General features: G+C 36.4%; 1 protein-coding gene across 1 annotated transcript in view; it reads right to left on the bottom strand.

Annotated features, from left to right (window-relative positions):
* timeless (timeless circadian clock) overlaps positions 1-21651 on the bottom strand; it is a 73028-nt gene extending 51377 nt beyond the window's left edge. The window contains exons 1-6 of the mRNA XM_079396480.1: positions 21443-21651; positions 20301-20433; positions 20000-20153; positions 19734-19848; positions 13119-13181; positions 12929-13030 (exon numbers count right to left, since the gene is read on the bottom strand). Of these exons, the coding sequence (XP_079252606.1) occupies positions 12929-13030; positions 13119-13181; positions 19734-19848; positions 20000-20153; positions 20301-20397 (531 nt within the window). The 5' untranslated portion in view covers positions 20398-20433; positions 21443-21651. The remainder of the gene's footprint in view (positions 1-12928; positions 13031-13118; positions 13182-19733; positions 19849-19999; positions 20154-20300; positions 20434-21442) is intronic.
* Between the last annotated feature and the right edge of the window lie 5184 nt (positions 21652-26835).

The raw sequence follows: 26835 nt of genomic DNA, 5'->3' as shown, positions 1-26835 counted from the left end.
TTGTACTAAAATGCGTTCATTTTCCGTGGGCACATATCCGGCTGAAACAGGTAGCCTAGTGCATCCCACATTTTACAACATTAACATTTTAATATAACATTATAGTCATTATGGCCTTTAGAAAAATGTTTGAGGAGGTGGGGTATTGCACAATAGGCCCCTGTGCCGCGGCCTAAGCTTTTGTCCTTAATGGCATTTTTTTTTTCTTCCATTACTTTTACTTTTATACTTTAAGTAGTTTTGAAACCAGTACTTTTACTTGAGTAAAAAACTTGAGATGATACTTCAACTTCTACAGAAGTCTTTTTAAACCCTAGTATCTAAACTTCTACTTGAGTAATTAATGTGAATACTTTTGACACCACTACATACTCTTCACCCCTCCCCATCATTAAATCGGTTATAAAAAAAATAAATAAAAAAAAATAAAAAATAAATTCTACACACAGTACTATATGTACTGGAAATTTTTATTTCTATGCACTTTCAATGTTCATTGCACTAGTGTTTATATATCTTAATGTATAGCTTATTCATATCCATTTGTAATTATATTCATAGTTTTTGCTCATAGTGTACATACATTTACTGCACAATCCATCTGTATAGTATGTTCATATCACCCATCTGTATATCATACTGATAGTATTTAAAAAATTTGTAAATTATGTCCATAGTACTACTGCCTTATCTGTATATTCTGTACATATGTAACATATTGTAGGCACTGTATATCCTGTACCTCTGCTTATTGCACTTCTGGTTAGATGCTAAATGCATTTCGTTGCCCTGTACCTTACATGTGCAATGATAATAAAGTTTAATCTAATCTTGAATCTAATCTAATGTATTACACTGTACTGTAAAATAAAGTCCATTTTAAATATTTGATGAACACCGGTTACAGCAACAAACTAAATTTATCATCAACAATCATCTAAATTTAGGTGACGTGCATGATATCAGACTGTATATACATATGTCAGAGGTCAATTTCAAATGAGTGTTAATTTATTTGCAGCTCAAAATTGTCTGTTGCTTAAACTCTGAACAATGATTTGTAGAAATGAAACTACAACCAAGTAAACACTTATATTAAATATAAATATATTACCCACGCAACAGCTTACGCTTTTGTGGTTTTGCACATTAATGCATAAAAGCAGATATGCTATGATTGTTAATTTGACCTACGAAAGCATTTTATACAAATTAAGCTTCCATGTTGCATTCAGGAGATGTAGGTCAATTCATGAAAAACGAGTGATACCACAATTATATTTTTACTAATTCATTTTTTTAAAGTCCATGCAAAGGCGAGTCAGAGAATTGTTTATAAACGCATTATAAAGGATGTATAGAAATGTTAGAAATATATTGCTGCAAACACGTTACAAAGACTGTGAATATTGTATATTATAATTAGGGGTGGCTTGATGCCACATTTTCGGAACCGATCCGATACCAAAAATTCTGAGCATCTGCCGATACAGATATCGATCCGATACAAGGGCAGTTTTTTTTTGTTTATCCGTGTTGAATTTTTATACCTCAACGTGTTGAAATATTACAACAAAAAAAAAAGTTTTAAATTTTAATATATTATAAAATGTAATGTTATTCCTGTGATGCAAAGAAGAATTTTCTTCATCGTTACTCCAGTTTTCAGTGTCACATGAACTTTTAGGGTGCTTTCACATCTGTAGTTCGGTTCATTTGGTCCGGACCAAAGGCAAAAAATTATACATTGTAGCTATTTTTAGCCGTTTTGGTTCTTTTTCACACCACACTGTTTGCTCTGGTCCGAACCAACTGAAACGAACCAAAATGCAGTCACGTGACAACATCCGCTTCACTTGTTAGCTAGATGTGTATTTGAACGCATTCCCTAAACTGCTTTTCGATTGGTCAGAAAGAGCGTGCGGGAAAATTCCAACGGTGCTCCCGGAGGTAAACAAAGACAGGAGTAAAGTGCAGCAGACAGCACACTAGGGATGGGGCCGATCCGATCCAGTATCGGTATCGGGTTCCGATACCAGCTTAATTAACGGATCGGAAATTTCCGATCCAACCAGGAGAAATGTCCGATCCAGAGTTATGTTTTTTTTTTTTAAATGCTTTATTTGAACATTCAGTTTACAATGTAAAATAATAAACTAAAAACACAACAATAATTATTACGAATAACAAAAATATTAAAATAGTGAAAGAACACACTTCAACAATATCAACGCACAAAACCGATCCAGAGTTATGTCTACAATGCTGTCTGCTGAAATGACGTGTCGGTGACGTGGGCTAGGTGACGTGTCTGTGCTCCAATGAGACACTGAGAGAGATGACACGCCTCCTTTCAGGAAATCCTCTGCAGTTTGCAGGTAGCAGTTTAAGCATTGAGCGCCATACAACATGTCCGCTGTGTGGAAATATTTTACGGTCGAAACGCCACAAAGTAAGACAGCAACGTGCAATGTTTGCAAAGCCGTTGTTCCAAGAGGTGGAACCTCCGCCGCGACGTTCAACACTACAAATGTAATTAAACACCTGAAAAAGCACCACTCGAGAGAGCACGAGGACTTTTTAACCAGGGGGGAGAAAGAAGAGAAGAGCCGCTAAGAATCACTTCTGGAATCATTCAAAAAGCAAAGTAAACTTCCAGCTAGGGTGACCAGACGTCCCGAAAAATTCGGGACAGTCCCGAAATCTAAGCTGCTGTCCCGAATCCCGCTCTAATTGTCCCGAAAATTATACTGAAGCAAAATCTTAAATAGTTATTGTCTGATAAAACATAAAAAACTGTCCGTGGAGCGAGGTTGAGTCATCCTGCAGCCTGGCAACCAGCCCCCGCCGGCTACGTTGGTCAGTCACTTTCGTTTGAAATTCATTATCTTTATTATTCATTAAATAAAGATAATGGTCTGGTTCCTCAAAAAGAACCTGCCAATGTTTAAGTGAGATTTGTTGAAAACCATGTCACTCCCTCAGTCATTTGACTTTTTATTTTATTTTCAAGAATAGTTACACAGACTCTGGGGTTAAGCTTATCCAGGTCACCTTCAATGCCAAACCTCCCATGCTTGAATTGTGCCGTTCAGATGCACACTCTTATTGATAGTGTTTGTGTAAGATGTTTACAGTACACTTATTGCACTTTTATTCAAAATGTTTAACATTTGAAAGCCTTATTTTGTTGCTGCTACACAAGCAAGAATTTACTGAATTTATGTTGATCAGATGCACATTGTTCTATTGATAGTGTGAATATTTATTTTTATTTCAAATATTTGATATTTGAAAACCTTTTTTTATGCTACAAGAGTCAGTGTACTTAATTTGTGTTGATCGGATGAAGCAGCCCTTTGTATTATTTGGAGAGTGGTTGTATGGAAGTTTACCCTTTTATTTCATGTTTGACACTTTAAAACTGTGTTGCTGCCTAGTGGTGATTTATATCTGTGATGTTTAATTCATATGACAGGGTTTGTTTCTTTGATGGTGTATATTGCACTAGTATCTAGTAATCCTGTCTTGAAATTTAAATAAATATCCATTTAAACCCTTAAAGTTGCATATTTGTTTTCAGGATGGGATTTCTGCCGTTTTCTAACCTCATACTTACCTCAAGTTGCTTTTTGGGACATACATAGACTTGCTTGTAGAGAAGTTTATTACAGCCTCATAAAATCAACAACAATGATAATAATCATAGTGATATTAAAGCAAATAGAGCTCTGGTATCGGAATAGTATCGGTATCGGCAGATATCCAAATTCAGGTATCGGAATCGGATCGGAAGTGAAAAAATGCGGATCGGTGCATCCCTACAGCACACTGCTATTTTGAGGCTCCGCACCTCCTCACAACCCCAAGTTTGTCCACGACCTGCCATGCTAAACTGCAAACTGTCAACAAACACTTCCTCGTCCTATAATGCACAGCGCAGCTGGTTTAGTCCAAAAATGCGCAGTTCTTTTTGCGGTTGGGTCTGTTTAAGGTCGGATCGCTTTCTCACCACAAACGAACCGCTCTAGGGTTTGTTTGAAAGCGTGCCGAGACCACCTCTTCAAGGAGGTCTCGGTACGCTTGTTTGGTCCGCTTTTGGTGCGCACCCGAGTGCGATTGCTGCTTTCTCACCTGCCCAAACGAACCGCACCAAGAGGGAAAACGAACTCTAGAACGATTCAACCGAACTAAATGAGGCATTAGGTCTGTAACATGATTAGCTATAAAAGGGATGTCTTAGGGTGCTTTCTCACCTGCCTCATTTAGTTCGGTTGAAATCGCACTAGAGTTCGTTTTCCCTCTTGGTGCGGTTCGTTTGGGCAGGTGAGAAAGCAGCAATCGCACTCGGGTGTGCACCAAAAGCGGACCAAACAAGCGAACTTTCAAACGAACCCTAGAGCGGTTCGTTTGTGGTGAGAAAGCAATCCGACCCAACGAACAAATTATTTTGTGAATGCAAGTGAAAATTTGTGAGAAACTTTGATTTTGTTAGTGAGAGTATTTGTTATTGCAGTTGAAAACCAAAGAGCACCTCTTCATATTAAAATGTTGTGTAATTAATTACTCTTCTCCGCACATTACAAGAATGCTGTCCTGACGAAGCCTCGATTCCCTCTGGAGCAAACTTGTCAATCCATCTTGATGAATGACGCAAAGGAACGTAAACAAGTGAACTCTGGCCAATAAGAGGACGGCTTTACTCACATGTGACTTGCATAAACACATTTTGGTACGCTTTGCAATGTTGCCGTGTGAAAGCGAACCGAACCAAGAAAACGCAACAATGTAACAAATTAATCCCTGTTTCGGTAAAAAAAAAGCAAACGATCTACAGGTCTGAAAGCACCCTTAGAAATCATTAAATTTATTTGACTCAAGAAACATTTTGATTGAGAGTCTGATTATTATCAATGTTGAAAACAGTTTTGCTGCTTCATATTTTGTGTGGAAATGGTGATACACTATTTTTCAGGATTTTTTGATAAATATAAAGTTTAATGAACAGGATTTATTTGCATTTATCAAATATTTTAATTAAATTTGTTAATGGATTTATTAAATAGAAATCATTTTAAATGTCTTCACTCACTTATCACTTTCATGCATGAATAAAATTATTAATTTCTCTCTCTTTTTAAAATCTTATACAAATGTTTGAGTGGTACCGTTTCCACAAAAATATTAAGCAGCGAAACGGTTTTTAACATTGATAATGAGAAATGTTTCTTGAGCAGCAAATCAGCATATTGGAATGATTTCTGAAGGATTATGTGACACTGAAACTTCTTTGTAAACAACAACAGATTTATGAACGTTTCTAATGACAAATGTTGTGTTCCCAAATGCAAAATAAAGCAGCTCGAACCAAGCACGGCTAGGAGTGAATTGAAACTAAAAACAGGACTGTAACAGCAGACATGTAGTGCGTCAGACTACAGCCTATTATATAATTACATCACAACCGTTGTTAATTTTATGACAGCACTAACTCAAATTCTCACCCCCAATCATAAAAAGTGAATTTCAAAAAGCGTTTCAGCGCTGATTCCGGCGCTTTGAATCATTTGAATGCTTTCAACTGTCCTGCAGATGGACGACGCAAGCTCGTGCAGCGCTCTCATGACCAGTCCGTCCATGATGTTTTAGAAAATCTTCTCGCAGTTTATTTAGGTAATAGCTTAAGGCAATTTGCATGATTTCAACATCAGGCTCTAAAAACAGAGTGGCACAAAGCGCTTATGCACATCCCGTGCACAGAGTCTCAGCGCTCCACAAGTCCACATAGAAAGGTTCAAAGCACAAAGTGAAGAGCTATCAATGCGTAGTGTATTAAATCTGTGCAATAGTTTGAGCCTTTTCTTTTAACAGTTTCAAATTTCAGATACTGTGCTCGTTAAGAACATGGTGAATATCGGATCGGCGCACCCCTAATTATAATATATACAAAATTCTGTGAATATTATAATATAGTATACTGAATATTGTGGAGTTAGATCATTAAACAGTTTTTTCCACCATTTGTGCATTTAGGATTTTTTCGGCGGGCCTGAAATATTGATGGAGCCAGTGGCACTGGAGCCACTGAGCATGACCCCTCCCCTAACACGATAATGACTAGAGCACATTAGTATCAGTGGTTTGCCTGCACAATAGTGAGTTACCGTCTTTACTACATCATTACTTCAGTTACTACAGCCTACAGTTTGCTAGCTAGTGCCAACAGCTGACCCCAGCATTTGAGAACAGAGAATACCACTTATTTTTCCAAGATTTTGATAACTTATTTTATTTACTTGGCTTTTATTAATCAATTAAAAGAAAGTCTATAAATAATGACATAATTACTAAAAAGTTATATTAAACCAGAAATATTTAAAAACCCTTTGTAACTTTTGTTTTCTCCGCATAATGTCCCCTGATATCACCTTAAGCTAAAACACATTTGAAAAATTTGTATTGTGCCCCTTTAATGTTTTTTTTTTTTTTAAATGTGCTCCTAAATTTTTCAACGTACGAGCACAAAAGTTAGTTAACTTTACTACAAAATTAAAAGTTTGCTGAGCCCACAGCGTTTCCCAGCGTCTCCATTGGCTCAGTTAGTTAATGCAGCAAACTCCATCTGCATCTACAACTCCACCTCCAACTGCATGTGTTGGTGAACAGATGTTTCAGCATTTCATTTATAATGAGAAGCATTTCTATATCCGTTACATTTTATTTTCATTTACTGTCATAAATACGTAAAGGTCTCCCTGCAGTTTTCCACAAAAATAAAAGCTCCAGGGTTTATTTTAAGCAAGAAACTAAGAAATTGATATATTAGGATTACTTCTGCTAAAATTAACATTTACTGTGAAATATTAATCTGCATTCATCAGTGTATTTATTAAAATGGCAACACATTTCTGCCTTTGACAATAAAAATTAGGTGTTACTTTTATTATAATCATCTATAATCTTTTCAATTATTACTATTATTATTGCCTGGGGTCCACCCACCATAGTCTCACAGCAGAGGCAAGACAAAATAAATAAGTTTTTATACATAAGCACAACTTTGGTGGCGACAGATAATTTAAGACTGCTATGGTTACATGCTGAGAATGTCTTCAAAACTTCCAAACTTCATAACTTTTGACACATTAGCAAGAGGTGCCTACATACCTCTATGTACTTGAATTTCATACATTTTTGAAGGCATGGTCTGAAGACCATTGTTGGGAAGATTACTTTTGAAATGTAAAAGGTTGCAGATCACAATTTACTCTATTTAAAATGTAATACGTAATGTAAATATTTGAATTATTTTATTAAAGTAATGTAACTAATTACATTTGATTACTTTTCTAAATTTCTAACGAATGTTTTCAAATTAATCATTTTCAAACAATTAAAGCAGGCAGGGTTAACCTTACAGTAGTACTCAACATAGTTACTGTCAGATTTTCTAAATCCTTCTTCACCTGAATTAAGATTATAATAATTACATTTTAAAAGCACAGCCACCATAAAAAAAAAAAAAAAAACACACTTTGAGATAATTCTGAGGTTAAACATTTAAAATCATGAGAGATATAATAGAGATAATAGCTATGATAATGTTTCTGAAATCAAATATTTGCATAACTATGGCACTGGAACCACTGGAATCTAACAATGCTTTGGAAAAAACAGTTAATTTAAAAACAAAAAATAAAGCATATACATAAACCCAAATATAGGAAATAAAACAGATGGCCATCTTTAAGTATGACTGTTGAAATTAAGTGGTTACACTTCAATGAGTCCATTTGTAACATTAAGTTATGTATTTGTCATTGTTAGAGTGTGCTAATTTCAACATTTACTATTACTAACACATTTTTCAGTTGTAAAGTTTCTTCCGTTACCATTAGCTAATAATAATTAATATTTGTATTCATTTACAAAGTATGTATTTACGGTTTCAGTACTCTAACAAATTTTGTAATTAACTGTTAAAACACTGCATGGTGTTCATTGTATTCATTTTAATATAGATTAATCTTTGTTGAAGCTGTGTTTTGTTGTTTAACAAACAGCAGCAGGTATTTATAGGGGTTTATTTTAAAGTAGCCTTTAAATGCAGCATTTAATAAATATGCTGATCAATTTGATATAAAACTGATCATTTAATATTTCTAATTATTACAAATACATTGCTTTGAAAGTACCAAGTAGTCACACAGTGATAAAAAAAATTAATAATTACATTACACATATACATATAATATATATATATATATATATATATATATATATATATATATAAATAAATAAAAGATGCATTGATAATTGCTTTATCATCAAAGCCCTCTGAATTGCAATTGCATCAATTGTGAGGTTCCCAGAGATTCCCACCCCTATTGCCCATAAATCTTTTTTTTTACCAGCCATGAAACTGTATGTGTATTATTTCATTTAAAAACGGATAGTAGGCCAATGAACGTCAAGGATATGGGTGACATTGATTAAATACATATCTGTGAGTAGGGGTAAATGTACCAATTAAGCACACTACCATTTTTGAGCTCAGATTGTAATAGAAAAAATAATGTATTATGCTACTTGATGTCTTAACCAGTTGATGTGTGTTAAATACATCCTGTAATTTCAAGTCAATCAGACCATTGCACACTGAGATATGGCGGTCCATGTGTTCACACTGTCTGGTGGTCATTTTGAAAGCTGTCTGAATACTTTCACCAAAAGAGGAGCCCCTTAAATGTGCGTTTTTTAGATGTTTAAGCCTTTAGTTTGGATAAGATTCACTACTTACAGTAAAATTAAGAGATGTTTAGACTTTTGCGTATAATAAACTGGAACTTGAATGTGGGAAATAATTACAGTTAGATCCAAAAGATAGTTCTGGCAACATAGTGCAGATGCTACAGAACACAGTTAGCTGACTAGCTGTATATGATTGTGTGCTACACTAATACTGTATATTACTTCACAGGCATTACTGGCTTGTACTTTTAAATCCATAATATTATAAATTGACAGTTTATTGCTGGTCTGTCATTTTACAGTGCTGTAATTTTCAAAGATTTCATATTATTTTAAGGTTTAAAGGGTACACTACTATGAAAATCACACAGCTTCAATGTGACATCAATAAAAGTATAATTTCAGAGATAGTCAACAATAGTTGTTCATATTAAAATATGTATAAACTTAATACATACCTAGATTATTTATTTAGCAAAATCTTGCCATTTTAATAACATTTAACATTGTCAAATTTATGAAACAATAGCCCCTTTCACACAGTAATACCAGTAAATTGCCATAAAATTACTGGAACGACTTTACCGGTAAATTCAAAAATGCGCTGTTCACACAGGCAACAACATTCCGAAAAGCACCATTCACACATCCAATCCAAAATACTGGTAAATTCCGTGACATCATTAACCTCCAATAGCTGCGCTTGTATTTGTAAACATGGAGGGTATGCAGTCAGTCTTTTTGTTGGTTTCATTTTTGTTTCAAACTTTTGCATTCATGCAGCTGCTTTTGTCCCAGAGACATCGTAATAGATGACTACAAACCAGTGCTTAATTTGAACATTTCGAGGTCCCGGAACAAAGCGGGGTGATGGATACGGCATGTGATTAGAGGGAGAGGTAACGGAGCATTCAGCCGATCACATTGGTGGCCAGTTTAAGTGATTAACAGCGTGCATCAGTTGCTTTTATAAAATTTTGAAAACAGCCATTTCCAGGCCTGGGGGAAACTGAAAAATAATGAAATTTTATTTCTAATTTTAGTTATGATTAATCATGTCCAGAATTTCGTGGGGGATTGTGTGTATATTAGCTACATAGTTGTACTCATCCCCGCAGATGTCAAGTTTATAATGAGGGAAATTCCTGCAAACATTTATTCAAGATAGCAAGTGGGTTATACGAGTAAATAAATCCACACAAACTAGCAGATTAAATCAGTCATTTGAAAACAGTGTGAGTGATTCAGCTGGTCCGGGTCTTCTCTCTTTCTCTCTCTCAAAGCGGCTTCACATCAGTTGCACACCGATCCAAGACTTCCGCTCGAATTTCGGGACAGTTGACAAAATTGTAACTTGCTTAATCGGATCATTGTTGCATCGTCACAAAAATGTATAATTTGCACGTCTTTTAAAGCCAATAGGTACTCGCGCTCTCCAGAGGCTGTTTCAAGGCTGAGCGCTCACAGTCACATCCAAAGCCGCCTATAACGAGTATCATATGGAGTTATTTTACGTAGTTTATCTGTTGTACTTAAGTGGCCAAATACACACAAAATTTCGCATAAATGGCTGTCCTGGCGAGTATCCAGGTTTTTTCTGAAGTAAATGTGAACAGTTCAAAACCAAACAAACAAAAAAAACACTTATGTTACACAAATGCAGAGGTCTGTGCGACGGACATGGGCGGATACATGGGGAAGTGTGGAGTGAATGCGTCATCTGTGTCAGTGTGTTATGATTGGCCCGGAGTAGAGTCTTACGTCAGCGCGTTCTGAACTTGTACGTGCTCATACCGGCAATTTTCCTTCTGCGTTCACACACAGCAGAATTCCGGCAATTTACTGGTAATGTTACAACTTCTCATACCGGTAAATTGCCAGAACGAGTTTACCGTTATTTTTGAAAAGGTCCTGTTCACACATGATCTCTTTACGGCAATTTACCGGAAAACTCTGTATGTGTGAAAGGGCTAATTGTCGCTGCTCCAATTAAGCTCAGTGTGTTCTCTTTAAGCTCTTATACATTGAACATCAATGCAAATACATTCTTCATAAACAGACTTTAAATATTAACTAATATTTATAAAATTATTAATAACTTATTTAACAGCTTTAAGATAACAAAATCTAGACTTATCTATAGTTTATGCCCAAAGATAAAAAAGGGCATGTCATCCATACAAAGGAGCGATCAGAAACCTGTTGTATCTGTCCAGGAATAAAGCGACTAAAGGCTGGAATACACTACACGACTTATAAAATTCTAACAGGTTTTTAAAACACCAGGCATCATACACCTACCGACCTTTATACAAGTAAATATATTTGACCTGTAAATAGTCACAAAGGTAAACTGGCCATCATACTAGAGGTCTGCATTCCCCCGGCTGTCAAGCGGGAACCGTGGGACCAGACCAGATTTCTCGCGACGTGGGATTAAATTCCCGAATAAAACGCGGCAGCGGTCGGTAACTCTGGTGCAATTTGAACAGGAGCAGGCAGTCTAACAATATCCCATTCCCGACGTCCTTTCAGAACTGCATATCTGAACTTTATTCAAACACCGGTAGAGCCTGCACTCGACTGTTATGCACGCGCTGCACACATGAACCATGCTTCGTTTTATTTGCGAGATCTGTGAGCAGCATGTGCATAACGATGCTCAGAGCAGGCTGTACCGGTGGTGAATATACGGCCCGCAGACAGAACAGGCAGGTTGTCGATGAGTGACAGAGCAGAATAAAGATGGAGCAAAGTGTGGATGCGCTGTCCTTGAAGAACTTTCAACTCGGTTGTGTTTATATTTTGCTTATAATTTTAAATGACATATCGAATTTATTTATTTATTTTTCTTCTGCGACACTTTTCCTAGGCTACTGGGTTTACAGCAAGATGTTAAATGAATTTAGTATTTTGACAAGACGAATAACAAATACAATTTTGTGCAGACTACACTTTTATTTGTTAGCCTATCTCGCTTTCTTTCAGAGGAAATTTAAATGTGTGATTCTGGAAACGAGATCTAAATTTAGCGGGAACGGTCAGGTCGGGAAGAAAATTATTCAAAGCGGACAGCGGGTGAACAGAGTGAATATATCGCGGGAGCGGGTGGGTGCGGGATATAACCTCGCGGGAGCGGGTGGGTGCGGGATATAACCTCGTGGGAGCGGGACTTAAAAAACAGTCCCACGCAGACCTCTACATCATACCCTAAACGACTGAGGATCACACACTACCAGACTTTAAATTCCTTCCGATCACCACAAACTCACACAGAAATGTGCGCATTGTTGCTAGGAGATACGTGACAAAAACAATATTGGTTTTAAAATCTGCTGAAAATTTCAAACGTTTGATATCCTCCGACTGGATGGAATCAAAGTCTGAAGCTAAAAAAAAAAAATTGTGACAATCATACACTGCTTGATTTTCTATTAAATGTGTCAACTCAAATCTGCAGACTGGCTCTGACCTTTGTGTCAACTTGAAGTGTCAACTTCTCCAGACTGTAAATCAGTGGAAAATAGGGGCAAAAAATTGTGTAGTGTATACCAGTCTTATTAATATTCAAAGCCTGGAACTAATATTCAAAGTTGTCATCCATATAATAAGAGGCTTCATAAAGAGGCTAGTTTCTGTGTTCACCCCCATGAATTAAATATTTTATTGGTTTGTATATTTTTGAATGTGTGTTACTTAGCTGAATGTGGACTAGTCTAGATGTTGAAATATGTTTGACACACTTTTGAATGACACCATGAATATACTATAACTGATCAAATTGAGTGCCTTGTTGCTTGATTTTAGTGTTCTGTTCTTTTGTGACTGACTTTGTACCTTCAAATAAAACATTTTCAATTATTCTTTAAAAATGTTGCTTAAAATAAACAAGAATTTTTAATAAAAATATGATGTGAGCTTAATGGAAACAGGGGTGTGCTTAAAAAGGTACAAAGATGTACCAATTAGACTTTTTGTATTTAATGATGTACATCTTAATTGAAATGCTTTTGTCATTTAACATACAATTAAATATTATTGTGTGAGAGATTAACATTTTATTTTAAGATAACTTCTTGTACTGAAAATGATATCTTGTGCACTAAAAATGTCTTAATGTAGATTTTGGTGAGCTTAATAGGCATGTTTAACCCTATATTTTAGTCTAAAAACTCACCTTTTCCTCATACGGGTCAGCAGGGACGTGCAACACATTTCTAACCAGCAGCAAAATTCTCTCGATCAGTAAATTATCCTCTTCAGCTCTTTGCTCCCAGTCCTTAAAAAAAAAAAAAAAACATGAGGAATTATGAAAAATATTTCTAATCACTCATACCATCTCACATATGAACTGATTTGGTCCTTACCAGTTGCAGAAGGGTGTAGAGCGTTTCACTCAGCACAGTAAAGATCTTCTCATCTGCAAATGCCTGAAAACACAAAAGACCATTTTAATGATGTTTATCAATATCATTTTTTGGGGGGTTGGGGTAATAAAATGGTCAAATGCACACAAAATGTCAAAATTGTTTTAAACAGTTGAGAGATCTGTATCAATATAGCTATAATAATAATAATAATAATAATAATAATAATACCTGTTTTGATCAACTCATGTTCATTAAACAAGGCCCTAAATGGTTTAGCTCCTGCCTACCCAACTAGACTTCTATCTCGCTACAATCTATCACGCTCCCTAAGGTCACAAAACTCTGGACTTTGGGTAGTACCTAGAATAGCAAAGTCCACTAAAGGAGCAAGAGCTTTTTCGCATTTGGCTCCCAAACTCTGGAATAGCCTTCCTGATAACGTTAGGGGTTCAGACACACCCTCTCTGTTTAAATCTAGATTAAAGACACATCTCTACAGCCTAGCATTCACATAATTAATCTCATAACCTTGTACTTCAGTTAAATCTGATCAAATGCGCATTATCATTTTTTGCTTGGTTGGAACAGCAACTACACCTTTTTAATCGCAATATTTTTCATATCAACCGATATTGATAATTAAGATAAATTTCAAATCTTTATTTCTCTCAAGTTTAAAGGCAGATTCTTGCACCTAATTGAAAGTTGTAGAAAGCAGACCATTAATTGTTGTTTTAAACCACTTTTTTTCAGCACAGTTTGTAGTGCGGGCTGCAATATTTATATTACACTTTTTTTGTCTGTTAGAAATGCACATTTGACAGTAGCTTGAGTTCACAGTAGTAGCAATAGCAGTAACATTTCATTTTTATATAGTGAAATCTAATTATTCTGACTGTTAAAATTAACCATTGGTCTATAATAGTATACATTTAGATCATGATAACCACAGTTAAAACTTCAATACCATAGCAAAAATGTATCTATGGTTACTACGTATTTGTACTGTAATTTATTGTTATACTGTAATTATATTACATTATTTTAATACATTTAACATGTCTACATTAATAATATAATCAAACTCGGTATAAATATCCCACATTTCTGCCGCAATACCATGGTTTTACGTGTATGTTCCTCTTCAGTTCCTGTTTGCCCTTATTTGGTTTGTTTCCTGTTCTTATTAATTAGTCATCTTTGTGTTCACCTGTTATGATTTTACTCCCTCATTAGTATTAGTAAGTATTAGCAACACTAGTATTAGTAATATTAGTATTAGTAACACAATTTCCTTGAATTCCCGCTTCTTGTGTATTCCGAAGAGACATTCCGTTACAGAAGACAGGACCACATAAAAGGATGAACTGGGCTGAGGAATTTATTTTCATCCTCCAGCAAGAGGGACGACCGTTGGAGCAGTACGTGGAAGAATTCCTGAGCGTGTTACATCTGGTGAGCTGGAGCGATTCTATGATTAACGCTTCCTTCCGGATGGGACTCAAAGAGGATCGTTTGTTTTGTTTTCTTACTCCCGACAATTGCCGCAGACCCGTAGCAGGTTTTATAAATTACAGTGGGTACGGAAAGTATTCAGACCCCCTTAAATGATTTTAGCAAATGGCTGCAATATAACAGAGTGAAAAATTTAAGTTCATTTTTTTTTCCTCATTAATGTACACACAGAACCCCATATTGACAGAAAAACACAGAATTGTTGACATTTTTGCAGATTTATTAAAAAAGAAAAACTAAAATATCACATGGTCCTAAGTATTCAGACCCTTTGCTGTGACACTCATATATTTAACTCAGGTGCTGTCCATTTCTTCGGATCATCCTTGAGATGGTTCTACACCTTCATTTGAGTCCAGCTGTGTTTGATTATACTGACTGGACTTGATTAGGAAAGCCACACACCTGTCTATATAAGACCTTACAGCTCACAGGGCATGTCAGAGCAAATGAGAATCATGAGGTCAAAGGAACTGCCTGAAGAGCTCAGAGACAGAATTGTGGCAAGGCACAGATCTGGCCAAGGTTACAAAAAAAATTCTGCTGCACTTAAGGTTCCTAAGAGCACAGTGGCCTCCATAATCCTTAAATGGATGACGTTTGGGACGACCAGAACCCTTCCTAGAGCTGGCCGTCCGGCCAAACTGAGCTATCGGGGGAGAAGAGCCTTGGTGAGAGAGGTAAAGAAGAACCCAAAGATCACTGTGGCTGAGCTCCAGAGATGCAGTCGGGAGATGGGAGAAAGTTGTAGAAAGTCAACCATCACTGCAGCCCTCTAACAGTCGGGGCTTTATGGCAGAATGGCCCGACGGAAGCCTCTCCTTAGTGCAAGACACATGAAAGCCCGCATGGAGTTTGCTAAAAACCACCTGAAGATTCTCTGGTCTGATGAGACCAAGATAGAACTTTTTGGCCTTAATTCTAAGCGGTATGTGTGGAGAAAACCAGGCACTGCTCATCGCCTGTCCAATACAGTCCCAACAGTGAAGCATGGTGGTGGCAGCATCATGCTGTGCGGGTGTTTTTCAGCTGCAGGGACAGGACTACTGGTTGCAATCGAAGGAAAGATGAATGCGGCCAAGTACAGGGATATCCTGGACGAAAACCTTCTCCAGAGTGCTCAGGACCTCAGACTGGGCCGAAGGTTTACCTTCCAACAAGACAATGACCCTAAGCACACAGCTAAAATAACGAAGGAGTGGCTTCACAACAACTCCCTGACTGTTCTTGAATGGTCCAGCCAGAGCCCTGACTTAAACCCAATTGAGCATCTCTGGAGAGACCTAAAAATGGCTGTCCACCAACGTTTACCATCCAACCTGACAGAACTGGAGAGGATCTGCAAGGAGAAATGGCAGAGGATCCCCAAAACTTGTTGCATCTTTCCCAAAAAGACTCATGGCTGTATTAGATCAAAAGGGTGCTTCTACTAAATACTGAGCAAAGGGTCTGAATACTTAGGACCATGTGATATTTCAGTATTTCTTTTTTAATAAATTTGCAAAAATGTCAACAATTCTGTGTTTTTCTGCCAATATGGGGTGCTGTGTAAAAAAAATTACTTAAATGATTTTAGCAAATGGCTGCAAATATAACAGAGTGAAAAATTGAAGGGGGTCTGAATACTTTCCGTACCCACTGTGTGTGTGTGTGTATATGTATATATATATATATATATATTATATATAGAAACGCATTTTTGCAATTATAACTCAAATGTGGTGATCAAGCACTTATAATGATGTGACAAACATAGGCCTACGTAATGGAGGCAGGGTATTTAACAATAAACTTTATTATTCAAAATGAGTCTGATATCAGTGCACTTAACAGTAAAGTTCACTTCACTTATTATAAATAACTTTACAACACAAATAGAACAATATATATATAACTTGAATTAAGAAAATAAACAAGGTAACTGTAGGGCAAGCAAGCTACTGCCAAACCAACAGGGGCAGGTTTATGCAGGAGGCACAGCTTTTCCAAATGTAAACATCTAAAATTAATAAATAATAATAATGAATAATGTTTTTTCACAAATTCCGTGTTGTGTATTTTCTGGTAATCAAATGAACATGCAGAACACGAGGGTTCGTATTTAATGTTTTTGCAGTTTAATATTCACAAACACTAGTCTATATCGCGATTTGATTTAAGCACACTGACCTGTTTTTTATTATTCATCAAAAATGACAAATTCCATGAAAATCCGAGTTATAAAGAAAAGTCCATTTTTATGACTGGATTCCGCAATTCAGTCCATGTTTTCGACATCGCGGAAATCACAGGGCCCTACTAATGTAGCAAACGAGTATGATAAGCTCATTGTGAAAGTAAAAGACTGGGACATTGTTGTATAGAGTCAAGCCACCACCACACTGCGGTCTATTCAACTGCAGAAAGATATTAACTTTTCAATCTGCTAAATTACTAACTGTACTGGCAAACTATGCTGACACACAGTGTCTACACTGGACACGACAAAGCGACCGGTGAAAATCATTTGTCAGCATGTCATAAATAGAACGAGGCATCAGTTTACTGTCGGGATTTGTCATGTCACTTCATACCGCATCCAGTGTAGACAGAATCACTGATTATAATGGATTCTATTGTATTTTGTTCCGCTTGCGTCCAGTGTAGACACCCAGTTAGGAAATGTGATCTGACCAATGTGATCAGCATGAGTCCTGGGCTGGGCCGTGGCCGGTATAAACACCAGCATTGACTGAGCCACCGCGATCAGCTCCGGTGGCAGTGAAGCCGTAATTCGCTGCAGACGTGTGCAGTGATGCACAGACCAGCTCTGACATCAGTGAATCTGCTGTTAAAAATGAACCATCCATTCAAGTTCGAGCTCATCCGTGCATCTCTACACTAGTGACCTGGGTCGCCAGTTGCACACAATGGTCTGCTGGACAAACTAAGTAATTACACCATTCAGAAGCATTTAATCGATGTTATCTTCTGTAAAAAAACAATATTCATATCGGTGGCATATTCGCTGATACCGATATCTGTGACAGGCTCATATCGGCCAAAAATATCGACAAAACTATATATCGGTTGGGCTCTAGACAATATTGCCTGTTTTTGCTCAATTTTACCAACGGAAATAGTTCCAAACAAAGATCACAGCACTGTTTTGCGTCTCAGAGCAATAGACGGTGTATACGTATTGAATGAATCAGCTTTTTGAACAAATTGTTTGAATAAATGATTTAGTGATTCACTCATTAACACAGTCAAATGCTTTGTTCCTGAATAAATCTGCCATTTCAATGAATCGGTTGAATCTCAATGACTCACTCATTAACAGTCACTTGCTGTCACCTACTGGCAGTTTTAATTTCACATTAAAAAAATTTTTCATGTTTTAAATCATTTCAAATATCAGCATTCAATGTTTTATGTTAAAAACAAAACATTATTTATGCATTTGCAACTGCAGGTTAAATGCATCCATGTCTTAAACCAAACAGGTCATCAACTTTCTGTCGGGGAATTGTGTATATTTGTCTTTAGTCGCATGGCACCACTCATGTCCATTGAAGACACAGTGATAGTGAAACAGGCTTGTCCATTTTTAAAAATCCATCAATTTTCATCATTTTTAGTAAAATTATTCGGTCTGAGGTGAGGTAAGGGCACCAGATTTTTTTTCAAGGTTTAAACCCTCTGGGGTGTAAGGGTGTTTTGGGGGCCTGGAGAAGTTTTGACATGCCCTGACATTTGTGCTTTTTTCAGTTGCTTACAAACATAAATGGCTAAAGTCTAATAACACTGTAAACAGCACAAAGTGGGCTACAATAATATGTTTGCAGCATTTATGTACACGATTGTGTTTTTGAGAAAGCAATGTTTATGCGTGGTTAGTGAAAAACTAACTGAAGTCACTGAAATAAGGCCATAACAATCATACAGAAAATGTGTTTATAAGACTTTTGAGAACTGGATCTTGTAGTCTAGAGTTTTTGCTTCATAATGTGAAAATCATCTTGTTTACTTGCTTACAGAAAACAATATATTGATTTAAATATAAAAAGTCACTTTTTGAGTAAAAAGGGTCTATGCGAGAAGGCGTCAACCTTCACATTCACACCTGAAAAGACAAAGGCCCTCATAATGAGCTGCATAATGAGATTCATAATGAGCCATTCAATCAGGTATGTGACTGAGAGGGAAGCGTTACAAGAAAGAATATGAGGACAAAATAAAAAATTTTTTTTTGTTTGTAGTTTATTTAGAATATTTAGCTATCACACAAAATAACTTGATTCACTTGCGAGTGCAGAACATTGTATTAGGAACAATCAAAGCTGATTTTTTTGCATCATTACTCCAGTCACATAATCCTTCAGAAATCATTCTAATATTCTGATTTGCTGCTCAAAAAAAAAAAAAAAAAAAAAACATTATTATTATTGAAAACAGCTAAGAATATATATATATATATATATATATATATATATATATATATATATATATATATATATATATATATATATATATATATATATATATATATATATATATATATATATATATATTTTTTTTTTTTTTTTTTTATTATTTTTTTATTTATTTATTTATTTTTTTATTAATAGAAAGTTTAGAAGAACAACATCGTTTGTAACATGATACGTCTTTATCATCACTTGAGTGCTAAAAAGTTTTAATTCGTATATATACACTGACTCCAAGCTTCTGAACCTGGAATTTTCAAAGTGTATATTGTTTATGTGCTCTGAAGGAAAAAAAAAACAAAAACAAAAAAACATTTTGAAATTCTGGGTTATTTCTCGCAGCAGATCTTCCAGAAACAGAAAGTAGCCGGGATGAACTTGTTTGTTTACGGCGCGGAGGTGATGTGGGTGTTTACATTCGCGTGCGCCTCACGTGGATGTTTGAATGTGAAAGGCGCAAACGGCACATGAGCGTGACTGTATTAGATATGGGTTGAGACAGCCCGCACACGAGACAGCGGGCTTCGACCCCAGGGGGTTAAAGGGGGAAGTGACCAAAAAAAGTTTGAGAACCACAGGTGTAGATGCTAATATAGTAATTCTTATTTGTGTGAATGGGCGTTTATACCTCTTTATAGGCCTGAAGGTATGACGTCACTTGGAGGTAGTGATGGCGGAAGGCTGGATCATCAGGAACTTTTCCAAAGCAGAGCAAAGCTGGCTGGGTCAGGTTCACCATTAGCCTGAGAAATATTTGAAACAGTCATGTCTTATTTTACATGATTTGATCATTACATAACTTGATAATTTTAATAATTTGTCATTAGAATAACAACTATTTGATAGCATTTTTACAGAAAATATCTCATTAAAAAAAACAATGCGCTCAAACACCTGATACAGGCATCAAAGAGCGGTTTGTCCTGCGTGTGCTGGGTGATGATGGGTAAGAGGTCATTCTGAAGGATCTGTCCAGCTCCCAGCTGCTGCCTGATGTCCCTTGTGTCATCCTCATGTCTCAAGTAACGAATCAGATCCTTCACACTCTCTATAATAAATAAATCACAACCATGTGTGTGTCATAAGATACAATTATCATATTTAAAACATGCTTAATGCAAAAGACAAAATGCATAAAACTTTTTGCTGAAATTCCTGCTGTAAAGCGGGTTTGGCTTAAAGGTCTAAGCATTACCAAGGCAGTCTGGTTCTTTGTGGTAAACATCTCCTTCAAGATAACCCAGTGCACTGCATGTGGCCAATAACTCACAGTTCATCATGAACAAGTCCATACAGCAGTCCTATCTGAGAGAATAAGTGGTCCAAATCTAAAAATAAAAATGATAAAGTTAAAATATGTCATGACAGGAAAGATACAGCACAGTGGAAATTAGATTCAAAGTAATTGCGAAATGGCTTTTTTCCCCTTCTTTTTTAACTTCTTGAATCCCCCAGGGGCAACCAGAAGGCAAAAAGTGAGGATTATTAGAAACGATGGAAATACACAATTTCCTTTATTATGTGACAAAAAAAATAAAACAGCTGGTCTATAATTGTAAAGGTTGATTTTCACTAAAAATCAAAGCTCTTCAAATATACGGTTCATATAAAACATAGTGATGGTAAGTCAATTTTAATATTAAGGGTTTAATAAATCAAAAGCAACCTGATTCAATAATTAAATTAGTATTTTGTACTTGAAATAGAAAAATGTCTTTCATGACCTGCATCTGGCAACCACACTAAATCTGTAAAAGATATCATTGTACAGTTGCAATCAAAATTATTTTAGAGAGAGCATTTAACACAGTTAAACACTAGAGAAGTGGTTCATGACAACGATCATGACTAACGTACAGAGTGGCAACAAAAACTGCATACAAACATTTAAATCACATTCAAAACTGTCTAAATGTCACTGAATTAGATGACAAAATGAAATTAAGTGGCATCCAACAAATATAATAGTAAGTTACATTTAGTAACTTTTCGACAATTTAACTGTGACTTAACAGACTAAATACTTTTCGGGACCACTGTATCGCTTCATCCCATTTAAACATGCATGTTTACCGCTGCTGCCACAATAACCACTTTCTAAAACACAAAAACAGGCCTTAGAAGCTATATTAGTAAAGACATATGTAACGTTAGTGATAGACATGGATGTTTATCTGCAAGCATACAAAGTGAGGACATGACTTCAGCTTGTTAATTTGATATAATTTATGCGCAATATTATAATATTAATAGGCACAATTCATATAAAGTATGCTACAACATATCTTATTACCGTTTTATGTTAAAATATAATATATCAGAGACAATCATACATACCAGACCACATCAGATCTTCCTACGATCAGCAATCTATGAATATGTAACACTAAAGTGTATTGTTAATATATCCGTTCGCAGTTAATCGTTTAGCAAAAGTCATAAATAATCTGAAATCAACTGAATTCAACCAAAGTTTTCTTATGATTCATGTCGACAAAAAATCTAGCACGCATGGTTTAAGGCGCGCTCATCAAAACGGAAATGACGCCAGACCGTGGCACCCTGCGTCCTTAAAGGAGCCTCGGCTTTATATAACTGCATTAGTTACGTCCACCAAGGACATGCAAATTCTATCACTACTTATCCAGTTCTTATAAGGCAGTATAATAAGGCAATAATAAGTCTAAATGTCTGAAAAACACATAAGAGAAACTAATTTCTCTAATTTAAAGTGTTCATGTAAAGCAAAAACTGTTTAAATGCTGATCTAAGAGAAACCTAGAATATAACTGTTCATCTTGAAGATGTCATAGATCAGTGGTCTCATAATCAATTCCTTGAGGGCCAAAGCTCTGCAGAGTTTAGCTCCAACCAGCCCCAAATCACACCTGCTTGGAAGTTTCTAGTGATCCTGAAGACCTCGGTTCATCCTCACAGATAAAGCTGTAATAATGGCATTTTATTGCAGATTTGGCAAACTATCCAGTGCATTATGGTTTGCGCTCTGGAGATCGATTACAATTTCAACGTGTTTTTGCCATTTTAGCCAATCACAGGCATATCTGTTGATTTAATCCTAAACCCGACCCATTTGACATAAAAACTGAACCAACCTGAACGAAACCTGCATTAAATCTCCTACTTGAGGTAGAAAAAACTTTAATTTATATAAAACATTTTTATTCAAATTGTGAATAGATTAAATACAGAAAGCAAGCAAAGAGCGCCACCTTTAATATAATCAGTACAGCTGTCAATCAGTGCAGGGCGATTGGCGGAAAGTAAAATGGTCGCCATGGCAACCACGAGATGATTTTGCTATGGCTCCCTTTCTGAAAATGTTTAGGGCTGCAAACTATACAAGTGTACCAAATTTCATGCTTTTATGAATAAGTGAAAAAAAATTTCACATATCACCTGGACTATAATTTCTTACTGCTAAATTCTGAAAATAAATAAATAATGTTACGTTCCGTATCAAGTCTAGGGGAAGGTAGGTCACGTAACAGAATGAAAACGGTGTTGTGTGTGTGAGTCCGCAGTGAGCAACAGTATTCAAACTCAAAATAGTAGGTTACAAAAAGAAAACCCCACTTCACAACGTAACTGAAGAAAAGTATAACATTTTTATTGTACAAATGCAGGAGGGTTTTTAAATGACTTCGAGAGGAAGCTCAGGCCAAAACAACAAACATAATACTTATACCTAATAATAAAAACGAACTAACCTACCAAAACAAAAGTAAACAAAAATACATCAAAAAAACCTAACTCCCTTACTAACATAAACCAGAGAAAACAAGTCCAGAAAGAAAATGGACTTCAAAGATCTAGTAAGAAAAAGTACAAACAAACATTAACTTATAATAACAGGCTTTCTGGTTGTAAAAATGGAAGTTGCAAAAGTGGATAAACTCAAATTCACTAAGAGAATCTAATCAACAAAACATAATTGGATGTGCCTTTAGAGAGAAATGCATCTTTACTGACAGGCCCGGATTAAGAATTCAGAGGCATTCATTTCAATTCATTTTTTATTAGTGGCAAAACAACTGAGGACAGTTAAAAAGGGCTTATTCAAAAAAAATCCTAATGGTACAATAATATAACTGGGTATCTGAAGGGTTTTTAAAATTAAATTTAAGACCTGCACTTTACATGCAGCCTTTAAACAATTTTTAAGAAAAGGGAGGAGTCAAAAGTTGAAATTGAAAAGTATCAATTATTATTTTCATTTAAACAATTATTATCAATCAATTATAAAATTAAATCACTTATGTATTATTTGTTTAGATTTTTAATCATTTAAAAATATAATGTTTTGCTTTCGGAATATAGCGGTTTCCCCGGTAACCGTAGAACACAAGCAGCAGCGCCTGGCTGCCTGACTCTGAAACATGCAGCGCTCATATTTATTCAGTGAAATCGTAGCCTTTACGTTTAATCGTCACATTAATCTATATAGCAATTATAGTCTATATAGTCTTTCCGTTCCCAAATTTAGAACCTCTTATAATTGAGACTTTTTGTACCATTAAAGACTTTATGGCCTTAAATTTAAACAATTAAACTGAAGACTTTTTAAAGACCAGCAGAAACCCTAAGAACATAGTGTTACGTGTAGCACTAGTAAAGCGCACGACGGAGGAGGATAATCAAAAATGGAGTCTTTTAATGAAAAGTCAAAACGTCTCGGGTTACTTACGTAACCCATGTTCTCTGAGTAGGGAACGAGACGCTGCGGTGTGACGATTGTCTGAAGCCATTATAGAATCACGGCAATTTATTGGCTGATGGCACGAGATGCCGCCCCTACGTCATACGTGATTGACATAGACCCGCGATCGCGCCATCTTACCCCTCAGATTTTCCTGTCGAAGAAGCAGGTCGACAGCAAGAGGAGCAAGAAGATCATCGCCCTCACTCGAAGAGGAGGAAGAGAAAGCCTGCAGCACTACCACCTGTGAACGAAAAGACGTAGAGAGAACTTTGGGGACATAACCAGGCCTAGGTCTCAGAAATGCCTTGACCAGACCAGGAGCAAACTCAGTGCAGGACTCGCTGACAGACAGAGCCTGCAGATTTTTCATGGTCAGTTTTTCATTTATTATTTGCTACTGTTAGCGAATGTTTACGTTAGAGTGCCTGTCCTGCTGCCATGCACTTAATATGGTGAGCGGTTGGAGATAGTTAACAAAGTGAAAGCAATCTTTAGATACTTTGTTTTAAAATTGACAGTTGGCCACCAGTTTCCCATCCCTAGAATATCAACGGCAGTATATTAATAATAATAACTTCTAATATTAATAACTTATAAATAAACTTATAAAATATGGCAATGCCATCAGTTTGCCAAAAAGAACACAGAAGGTTTTACGCCCATATTTACACAAGGAACAGGTGTACATTTCTTTTGTACCAACTAATATTTTGAAAATAGAGCATTTTCATGAATTCCAAAGTATAGTCTACGTCAGAAAGGCTCCATGAACGATTTAGACAAAAGTTCGCTTTGCTCATGTATCAAGTAGAGTGAAAGTGATTGTACACAGCTCGGCAAAATGCGGATTCGAACCAGCGTCGATCGCATCAAAAGATTTTCCCAGCCAGATGCCCTACTACTGCCTACACGGATTTGTCTTTTTTTATTCTTGAGTGTCAACCAGGCATTGATGGGTGGAGTTACTGTAAATAGCGTTTGCCAATATGCGTGCTATTTGCACTTAACGAAAAAAAAATTCTTCCCCTCACTTGAACCCCAAGTGCCCCTGGACCCCTGCCCATAATGCCCATTGGATAATCCGGCCCTGTTTACTGATTACATAATGAAGTTTTTGTTTTTGATTTGAATTATTTAGTTTTAAAGTAGTAATTTAAAGCTTTCTATAGATATATTTATTATATTTGTGGCTCAATTCATTGAGTTTCGGTTCATCATTGTGAAGCGCTCCTGTTCAAGACCAGACAGCAAGCGCATCCTCTGTTTTCCTATTTATTATATAAAAGCACAAGGTATTATTGATATTTTGAATGCACACAAATAAAAGTAGACCCTTTACAGTTCCGAATTATGTATTACTCTTGCCACTATTTTGCAACAAGTAGTATAAATAGCAGAAAATCCTGCTATTTTAACATAGTGTAAATAGCATATAGCCAAAAATACTGCTATTTTCACTTGGTATAAATAGAATCCATTACTATTTGAATTTAAGAAAAAATGAGCGCAATTTCAACTGAGGGGGGCCTTTAATCAGTCCGTGCCCAGGGCACCGGTGCGTCATAATCCATCCCTGAGAGTAGGGGTGAGGTTACGTGCTCCAATGAAAATATAAATTTATGTAAAATGATTTCTATATTTTACAAATGCATGCAAACCATAAAATTAAGACAAACAACTGAAAATAATAGAGGACACTGCATGTTGAAAAATTACGCTATACCTTGAGCGTCAAAAATCAGGTCCTGACCAAGAATCAATATGTGACGAGTTGGGGGTGAGAACGTGTTGCAGTCCATATGTAGTCCAGATGGTGGATCAGCACCTAGAGAAAATTTCGACAGCCCTGAATGTCCTAAATTTTAATGGAAACCATGACAACTAGATGAGCCCCAGAGAAGACCTCTTCACCTAGACGGTCATCAGCACAAGACCACAGGAGCCAGATGATTCCTGCACAATCTCACCTTGTTGTAGCCCAGCATTAAACTGCTGGATTAATCTGGCCAGAGGAGAACAATGGAGTTTTGATTCCTTTGACACACTATTTTATTGTTTAATATTGTAAAGCTGCTTTGACACAATCTGTATTGTAAAAGGTGCTGTATAAATAATGGTGGCTTATAATTAAATAATTCTTTAGGGTCAAGTTGTGTTTTTTAATGAGAGGCTTAATAAAAGTGTCACAATTTTTAACTGGAGTGCCCACGAGCTCCGCTATAGGGCACCCCGTCCTGTAATCCTCTGCCTGGTCACATCATCAATTGCATCTCTCATCAGATCTCATCAAGTAGCACTCACACTCGCTGACTTTGCTGGTGATTGAATGTTAGCCCGTATGTTTTCTAGTTTTGTGTTCCTGCCCGTGTTTCCTTGATTTGCCTTGCCTTCGTGTTTTTATATCTTGGACTTTTTACCTGGTTTCCTGATTGTTTGCTGCCTGCCCTGACCATTGACTGTTCTGTGGATTACCCTTTTGCTTGAGCCTTGGCTCTTTCTGTTTGCTGGTGTTTTGACCCTGCCTGTTTTGACCACGCTCTTTCAATAAGCCTGCAATTGGATCCCCACTCCGTTGTCATGACGCCTCCCTCATTAAACACTGCAAAAAATGCTTTTCTTACTTAGATTTTTTGTCTTGTTTCCAGCCAAAATATCTAGAAATTCTTAAATCAAGAAGGATTTTCTAGATAAGAAAAAAATATAGTTTTTTGAGTTATCCAGACCAGGTCTTGAATCCATGGCTGGTTCTCAATATGCGTTCTTGTCTGTACTTGTGTTTTTGTGAAACGTCATCAGTCGTGTCCCAAGTACTGTTCAAATTCAAAGTTCACATCGAGCCAAGTACAGTTCAAATCCCTGGATGTGTCCTTGCTCCGCCCCTTTTATCAAGGATGCATCCAGAGGTGACTTGTGCGAACTTGAGGCAGCGAGGTATCCCAGAATGCATTTCGCACCAATCAGCGAGCGTTAAAGGCAGAGGGGAAACCCGCAAAAATTTTTAATATTACTA

The sequence above is a fragment of the Barbus barbus genome (assembly GCF_936440315.1).
Source record: "Barbus barbus genome assembly, chromosome: 37".
NCBI classification, from domain to species: domain Eukaryota; kingdom Metazoa; phylum Chordata; class Actinopteri; order Cypriniformes; family Cyprinidae; genus Barbus; species Barbus barbus.
This window is presented reverse-complemented; position numbering and strand designations above follow the sequence as displayed.